Source organism: Schistocerca serialis, chromosome 6 (assembly GCF_023864345.2).
Source record: "Schistocerca serialis cubense isolate TAMUIC-IGC-003099 chromosome 6, iqSchSeri2.2, whole genome shotgun sequence".
Classification (NCBI taxonomy): domain Eukaryota; kingdom Metazoa; phylum Arthropoda; class Insecta; order Orthoptera; family Acrididae; genus Schistocerca; species Schistocerca serialis.
In genome coordinates this window covers 104,122,969-104,132,413 of record NC_064643.1, presented here as the reverse complement: position 1 = coordinate 104,132,413, position 9,445 = coordinate 104,122,969, and the positions used below count along the sequence as shown (strand labels likewise).

Genomic DNA, 9,445 nt, shown 5'->3' with positions numbered 1-9,445 from the left:
AACTAAGGCAAAACTGAACCTGAAAACTAAGAACTTGGTTTCTACCAAGTTAAAAAATAAAACTAATGACTTACACGATTTTTGCCAAAAAGTTGTTAAGAACAAGGATCCCACGAAAATAGCACCATTCTGAATTTATGCAACCTTGTACCAATGGCTATTAATCATCCAAGTTTGAGAATGGTCAAAATGGCTGAATGTGGGATTCGGATGAATTTAAAAGTCTTTTTGCTGACGAAACCAGTGAACACCAGAGATGCCAAATAGTTCAGAATAATTTGTGTGTGTTCTTGGAGAAACTATGTTCACAGAGCACACACAAGATGCACTGCATCATTCTTCTACAATTTGTAATGGTGAAAATAACAAAATAGTTTATATGAAAGTTGGTTCAATTTTTCTTACGCAGACAACTGCATTATCTACAAAATTTCTGAACTTCCTATTATTTCAATACACCTTATTGAAGTATTAAGTACACAGTGGTAGTCGTACCAATTCCCTGGGCTCATCAGACATTATTTCTCTATTTGTGGATGTCCCTTCATTTAGGACAACATGCTGGGTCCCAAGTTTCATATTTCTGCAAACCCATGCTGTTTATCATGGTGAGAACATTTAATTCACGTCAGGTCATTATGCCCGGAGACTTCCTGTTAAGTCAGTTCTGCCAATCGTCATCTAGATGAATGCCACACTATATCTCTTACAGTCATGGAGAACAATATTCATCTCCAGTAGCCTATATTAAACTGACCACAACAGCTGTTCTACTTCGACTACAAATCTCATGCAGAGTGCTATGGTGATTTTAGATTTTCAGGAATATCTCACAGCACTTCTCACAAAATTTAATAGAAGAAATGATCATTCTAGAATAAAAGAATGATGATTACAGTATTAACTTCTCACTGAAAACTAGATAATTAGAGCAGGGTATTTGTCTGAATAGGACACTGAAGTCGGGCTTGGTGGCTAAGTGTCAGGCTGCAAAGCACGTGATTAGTCCATAAGCAATGTGAGATCACTAATTTTAAGAGGAAAATAGAAAGTACCATCCACATATGAAAAAGTTGTTTAATAGTTCATCTCCATAGTTCGTATATTTACTTCCTCTGAATTGGAGAGAGAGAGAGAGAGAGAGAGAGAGAGAGAGAGAGAGAGATATTACCTAGAATAATTAGCATGTTGAACGGAAAAGGCCAGAGTTTTTAGTAACATGCAGTTTTAAGTATGTGAAATTGTCAGCGCATGTATTGTTCCTGGATGAAAAACCTCACTAAAATTATGGGATGGCAAGACTCTATAGTGAAGGTCTCTGTTGATCCATTGTGGATGTGGGACAACGGCTGCTCAAATGTTTAACAAATAAATTCCCCAAACAGCTGTGCAAATTGAGAAGTTATTTTATTTTCACTACCGGTTTTGGCAACTCAATACACCATCTTCAGGCCCCATATGCACCTCTATATCAATACTGACATACTGAAGCGATCTGTTTCTTGGTGTCATGGCTTATCTACTGCTTCCTTTCGAGGCTTGACTGCAGCTCCCAAGCTGCAATCAGGTCTTCAATGGAAGCACTCGAGAATTCAAGACATACAGAAACAGATGCTCTCAGTATGCCAATATTGATGGTTTTTGAGAGGCGCATATGGGCCTGAAGAGGGCATATTGAATTGCCGAAACTGGTAGCAAAAATGAAGTAACTTCTAAATCTGCACAGCTGTTTGGCAAATTTCTTTCTTAAAAAGTACAATGAAATGTTAAGAATGCTTCTACCTCTACTCCAACATGTGCTACAGTTTTGTGAAGCCATCTGTTTATTTCAAGGAGCTGGACAGAAAGAGGGTGATCAAAATCTACCCCAATCAATATACAATGATACCACAGTAGTAGAAAGTTTTTTCTGGAAATAAAATATTCTGTATATATAAAAACAGTCTTTTAGATAATGAATTCCGTCCACAAGCCCTGGGTGGTCCATTGGCACTGACTGACAGCCCTTCCATCCCCCACCAGTGGCATCATCGAATGTTGTATGAAGAGGCATGGGGTCAGCACACAGATCCCCCATCCTTTGTCAGTTTTTGTGACCTGAAGCCATTACTGCACAGTCAGGTAGCTGCTCAATAGGCATCATGAGGCTGAGTGTACCTCATTTCAGTCCTCCCACCAAGGAAAAATTAATGACAGTACCTGGAATCAAACACAGGTCCTCTGCATGGCCTTCTGTCATGTTGACAACACAGCTACAGACATGGACGTTTTACATAATGAATCATTAAAAAATTAAATTGTTACATAGACAATGTGTAATTACTAATTTGATTTTCTAACACATTTGGTCCATGCATAGTCTCAGAATGGAATAAAACAACTAAGCAACATTATACAACACATTAGTGCTATGGCTGAATTCTGATCCTCAATCATAACACTAATTGAATTACACAGGTTCTCTATGTGGCTCATGAAATGTGCAGGCAGATATTAGATAACCAGCTGACATTTAATTCATCTGAAATTACAACAACACAGCAACATATAAGAGCGTGAAAAGCATTTAAAGTAGAATTTTTCTTGGGTTATAATGTAATTAATGCAATTAAAATGCAACAATTATTTATAGTTTTACAATTATTGCGCATACTTCGCAACTCATTAACAAGGAATTAAAATATGTCCGCATAATATACAGTGTGAAACTGACAGTGAAAAAAGGACAAATGAAAAATTAACTTTATGAGGCACCCCAAAACTAGCTAAGAACATTCAGTCTGATCATATTTTTTGCAACCACATTGACAACACCATCGTCCTGCAAGTCCTTCAGCGCATCTTCAAACATTTCTCGTGTTATCATCTGCAACAAAAGTATGGCAACAAGTTATATATATCTTTTGTGATTATTAGTGAGCAAAGTAACTAGGGGACAAATTAGGTTTCTTCACTCACCAGTTCAGAGCTATCTTTGAATTCACTAAAAGTCTTCTGGTAGTTCAAACTTGTAACTTTGCCCTTAGCACTAATTAATTTAGCTAAAGCTTGCTTCACTTCAAGGCGACGCTTACGGCCAGCTGTACTAATGCCTGTAGTCAAGATGCTTACATCAATCTTGCCAGATAGTGGGTCTGTTGCTGACTGCTTCAAAGCCTCTCTGTGTAGCCTGGAGGAAAAAAGAAACACTTAAGTTTACACATTATGTTACATCATAAACACTTCAAATTTTGTTGCAGAATCATGATCTATTTCTGTTTTTAGTATATACAAAAATGTTGATCTGTTTCTTAGTAAACAGACCTTTTTTTTGTAACAAATTGAAGTAGTAGGTCTAACTGTCCATTTGATAGAATTGTCCCAAAAGATTCTAGTTCAGTGAAGCTATGATTATTGATGGACCATCTTTCTTATGATTACACTGAATGCCCAAAAAGTCAATAAATTTGTATTTTTACCTATTGTCAGAGACGTGACATTCACTTTGGTCTAGTATAAGAAAAGAACATCAGCCTTCTCACAGACAGCCAAGAAGTTCTAATTACATATGTGTGAATGTAAGTGCCACACAGTAGCTACTGACACTGCAGCTGACTCTCATATTTGAACGCTTAACGTAAGCAACAAAAAATAACCAGAACCTCCTTGTGCAAAACTTGTGCTTTCAGTGATAGGGCATGTGGCAGGAAGCATTATTAAGACTGGTCTCAAAGCCAAATTCAAACAAAGGCCATCACACTAAGCTCTCTTTCAGAACTACAGCGCTTCACTATTGGAAGGGACTTGTTCTTACCTATTTTTTACCTCTGGAAAAAAATTTAAGAACAGAGGTATGAGGAGCTTAATTTGGATTTTAACACCGAGAGTGACAAAGTTTTTCTCTCACAATGAAATATTTTCCAGCAATCACAATTTTTGTTTCAAACAAGAACCCCTAGGATCCGACAAGGCTTCCCTCGAGTGAAAAATTTACGTTATTTTCGCAAAGTTATGATCCGTCCGTTCACTCATTGATGTCTCTGTTCACTGTAGTAAGTTTAGTGTCTGTGTTTTGCGACCGCACCGCAAAACCGTGAGATTAGTAGACGAAAGGACATTTGATCGCAAGGTCACAGGTCAACAGATTCCTCCACAGGAAAACACGTCTGATATATTCTATATGACACTGGTGACGGCATGTGCGTCACATGACAGGAATATGTTGTCGACCCACCTAATTTGTACACTTGGCGAATGGGTAAAAAGTTTCTTCTACCTCGCCCAATTTAGGTTTTCTCGTGGATGTGATAATCACTCCCAAAAAAGTGATGAAAACATAAGAGTTTGTCACATGAACTGCACCAAATGAATGCAACAGTTTCACAGTCGCACAGTTTTCCCTGTGCTTTGTCAAAACATATGTTTTTAACGTTTTCAAATTTTTCCGTGTGTAGACCGTCAAATCTTGCATATGTCCAAGAATATCTGAACATGTCCTGGAATTTTGGAGAGCGAAGTTGATTATGTGTGAGTGTCTGAACTTTGATAATTGTCTGAAAATAAAAAATTAGACTTTTCACTCGTGGGAAGACTTCTCGTTTCGGAGCTGCTCAGGCTAACCACAGGACCACGGCGCACCTGAGCTATTATTGTCCTTGATGTTGCCTATGATGCGCATGGACTACTCAGTATGTATATTTTGCTTATTTTTTTCATAGTTCCACACAACTTCTTCCTGTTTTCTCGATTGATCTGTGTTCAGTTTTTCAAGGCCTATCCACTGTGCCAACTTATAACTAAATCTAAGGGTGGTGCAATGGGGAGGTTCCCTAGTAAGCACCACCTACCATGATGGCAGCTTTGTGCTTGCTTTGAGAGAGAGAGAGAGAGAGAGAGAGAGAGAGAGAGAGAGAGAGAGAGAGAGAGAGAGAGAGGTGGATTCAAAGCTGCATGGATGTTGTTGTGTTAAATATTAGACACAGACACGCCAAATGTATTTCCACCTTCACTTACACACAGTAAGTCAAAGAGCACTAGAGAAGGAATACAAAACAATAAAACTAAAAACAACATTACATCAACACACTGTACATTTCACATTCAACATTTTGGTGGCAGCTCAGATAAAATGCCGCTATATTTAGGTCTATACAAAATAAGACTTGCTTTCTCCTCAGGGTACACTCATTACACTAACACAGGAGAAATAAATTTTTCAGCTCTGCCACTATGATTCTAAGCAACAAATGTCCTACAATTCTAAGCAACAAATGTCCCATACAATAGGTCTGTTAGCCCAACCAATATATTTAGACGAGATCTACAGAACATCTAAATAAATTTCAATTTGACACACCATGTCAGTCTGTCACTCAATGTTAAACATGACAAACTTCTGATAGCAAATATCTAACTGTACTTAGTAAAACAAAGACCACAAAATAAATATGAAAATTACAAAATTTTCATGCACGATGAGAAAAACAATTCTTATGACACAAGCATAAAAAACCAATGCATATTTTTCAAAATTGAATAGACACCCGTATTAAGTAATGTATTTATTGGCATTTCCTTCATGGCAATGAAAAAGAAGTAGAATTGTTATCAAACTGAAATGAACTATTTTATGTAAGAGATGTATAAAGATGGAAAAATATGTAACAAATGAACTACCTTTGACGTATGAATGCAGACTGTAGGAACAAATGAAAATGCTAAGGAAACTTGGAAATTTTGAAGCCAATTTTTTCGAGAATTTTTGCAAGTTGCATCATACTAGTTTGAAAGATTTATATTTGAGTTATGAACTTCTCACATATTTAAAAAAATTTACAAAAATCCAAAAGTCACGTGGTCTCACTGTAAAGCAACGCTCGTGGATACTTCTTTAATGTTTTGACCTACCAATCCTAGTTTCTACATATACAGATATTACATATCACTTATCTAATGCTCAGAGACTTTTCATAAATAAGTACTCCTGAACCATAGACCATCATTGATGTTATACACTAAAGCTTCCACAACACTTCTAATGTCACTTTTGGTACCACTATGAAGTCTCAATTAAATCAGAAAAGAACTGTTTTCAATTTTAAATCTTGTGGCAACATAAAATTTATTGAGATATTTGCTGACCCCACTCACCTATAGGCTTCTTCAACATCCAGAACTTCAACAACTTGAGAAAACCTTACTTTGGCATGAGCTTCAGCCAGACGTATGAGGGATTCCAGCTGGCGAGGATATGCCGTTATCTGACCATGCCCACTGCCTACTTTACGCATGTCGACATATGCTTGTATAAGTCTTTGTGATGCGAGCTCACTTAGTTTTGGATGAATATGCTCTTTGGCATAAACAATGTAGTCTCGTAACAAAGCCATATCCTAGAAAAAGAAAGGTTACATTTCTTTACAGCAGGAGGAATGTTAATTTCATCTCTTGTTAAAGAGTAGCTGTATCAGTTGTGATCAATTCGTACCTTTCACTACTCTGTACAAATACCAATTACAAACACTAAGATTACATTGCCAATAATGTCTTTACCTTTGTCTTTCCTTTACATAAATCTACAGGCTTCCTCCACTCTGTTTTCTCAAAAATTGACAATGCCTTTGACATCCAACTCCTCTCCATGTTTTATTTGTAATGTAGCATTATTGCCATAGCTAATCATTTGAAATAATTACGAATGATTATAAAAGCAATGAGCAGCAGTCAGGAAAAGGTACGTATGACAAGATTCCAGCAGGAAAGACAGGCTTCTTGATAAATTAACCTGACCAGGGCTTTTCATGATTGACATTTCTAGCTTTCAATTTCTTAATGACAATTTATTCATGATGGTTTGTGTTCTTCATAATAGGTTTGGAACTGTTTTCTCGGTGTCATACAACAATGGCCTATGCAATGTCTTGCACTGATCTTCAACAAAACAGCCCATTTTTTTCCTCACTTTGCGCACACTCTTTGTTCAAAACTATCCGGTAATGTGTTAGCAGGCATTACTATGGGACATTCCCACCTTTCACCTTTATTGAGGCCTGAACTCTGCTGGGGACACATTCAAAGAGATGTAGAGACAGAAGTGATGTCTGACACTGAGATTTGGAGTAAAGTATATGTTCTAACACATTCCAACTGAGTTCATCCATGGATTCTCTGGAGGCCAGTCCACTTCAATAATGCTGTTGTCCACAAGCCACTACCTCATAAAGACAGCTTTGCGACAGGCTGCATTTTCATGCTGATAAATAAATCACCACCTCCTAACTGTTGCTGAACTGTATGTGTATCCTTCCAAATTTAGCATTGTCTTAAGCATAATAAGTGGACCACACCACAAGAAACACCCTCATGCCATAACACCACCTTTTCCATTGTTAGCACAACACTTGAGGGCAGGTAATGCTCTTCAGGCATTCACCAAATCCAAATTCTTCTACCAGATTGCCACAATATAGCACGATTCATCACTGCCGATCACTTGTTACCAGTCATCCACTGACAAATTATGTAGCCCTTTTCATCACATTGAGTGTCGCTCAGTACTCACCACCGATGTCACTCTATTCACCTCCTCAAGCATCACTTAGCACTGATTACATAAACATGATCTACTATTATCACCTATTCTTTTTAACTCCCTAGTCACAGTAAATATGCTAGCTGGACTGCTGGTAGCAATTTGGAACTCACAAGTGATTTCTTCTGTTGATTTCACACCATTTTTTACAAAACACACAGCAGTCCCTGTCCATCAGTACATGAAATCTGCATGGTTTTGGTTGAACTGTAGTTGTTCCTTCACATTTCTGCTTCACAATACTATCACCTATAGCTGACTTGGACAGCTTTAGATGAGTTGGAATGCCCTCGATGGATTCGTTACTAAGGTGACACCCGATGACTAGTCTATGTTCAAAGTCACTGAGCTCTGCTGACTGACACATTCTGCTGTTCTACTGAAAACACAATACTCCACTGCCTCCTATTATACTAGCAGGTCTGTCCCTCTTGACTCATATGAGCTATGGCACCATTCCTTATTCAATCTTTTCATTTCAGGTTGGTGATACTACCGAGTGTTCCCCTGAAACAACTCTGTCAATACATCCATCACCTTTGGTCTGGAAATGACACTGAAGTTCCTTAGATCCAATGACATGTACATGAGATTGCTACTTCAATGTAGTGTAAATTGACAATGGGGTGGTCATCTTTGTAGTGATGCAGCTTCCTTTCCTGTGGCGCAACAAACTGCCAAGTTGGTAGTATAGCTTTTGGAAATTTTATGGTACCTTTAAGGTTTATACCTGATGACGATGTTTGGTTTGTTGGGTGCTCAACTGCACCGTCATCGGCACCCATACAAAGGCCCAATTTTTCCACAGTCCAATTTTTTTCCACAGTCCAATCGAGCCACTGTCACGAATGATAATGATAGTCAATTGATGAGGACAACACAAACACCCAGTCCCCGAGCAGAGAAAATCCCCAAACCGCCCAGGAATCAAATCCGGGACCCAGAGGCAGCAACACTAGCCACTAGACCACAGGCTGTGGACAAGGTTTATATCTGAATCACCCTCATAATATGGACTTTAAAATATGAGTAAAAATAAATAAATAAAAAATGTAAATACCATAAGTTCTTCTTGTTCCCTCTCACGACTCTGATAATAGAGTGAAACAAGATGACGTGCAAGTCGCCTGTCATACACCTCGTTTTGAGGATCAAGCATTAAAAAGATTAGATCAAATCTGAAACAAGATGATTTGAAACACTATTTGCAATCTATTGTTATGAAAAAATAAAGGAAGAAATAAAATATTAAAAAAGCATAAAAATATATCTTACCGGGACATTAATGTGTGGGGTAACATAATATTTTCTATAATTGTTTTGTTTTTGTTCCACTGAGATTCACAAGGATTTGCTGCAGCTAATATTGAGGTACGTGCATTTAGTTGACAAATAATTCCAGCCTTTGCAATACTTAATGTCTGCTGTTCCATAACCTGTAGAAGAAAAAGAAAGGCATGGAATGTATAACACGCAGTATGTTTACAGGTACACCTACTGGTAAGACTAATTAATTTTGATGGAGCTCACCTCATGTAGGACACTGCGTGTTGAATCATTCATTTTGTCAAATTCGTCAATGCAGCAAATTCCATTGTCAGCCAGAACTAACGCACCCCTAAAGCCACACAGTAAAAAGAACACGTACTTATTTTAACACGAATTATACCAAGTACCCTGAAATAATGTAGATTTAGAGTAAAACTTAGTCCTGCCTCTCCTATTCTTTAATTACGTTCAGCGTGTTCATTCTTCCACAGGGCCATTTGTTTCTGTATTTATATAATAACACTTTACAAGCTACCCTTAGTACCTGGTGAACAATACTTCATACTATTATTTGTATTTTCTTTTCTGTTTCACTTACACATGTGG

The 9,445-nt window shown here is 37.7% G+C and overlaps 1 protein-coding gene across 1 annotated transcript in view; it reads right to left on the bottom strand.

Moving 5' to 3' along the window:
- Positions 1-2,493: 2,493 nt before the first annotated feature.
- Positions 2,494-9,445, bottom strand: part of LOC126483906 (DNA replication licensing factor MCM4) — a 43,994-nt gene continuing 37,042 nt past the window's right edge. The window contains exons 10-15 of the mRNA XM_050107177.1: positions 9,101-9,188; positions 8,846-9,006; positions 8,631-8,748; positions 6,130-6,371; positions 2,959-3,169; positions 2,494-2,866 (exon numbers count right to left, since the gene is read on the bottom strand). Coding sequence (XP_049963134.1) covers positions 2,762-2,866; positions 2,959-3,169; positions 6,130-6,371; positions 8,631-8,748; positions 8,846-9,006; positions 9,101-9,188 — 925 coding nt within the window. The 3' untranslated portion in view covers positions 2,494-2,761. The remainder of the gene's footprint in view (positions 2,867-2,958; positions 3,170-6,129; positions 6,372-8,630; positions 8,749-8,845; positions 9,007-9,100; positions 9,189-9,445) is intronic.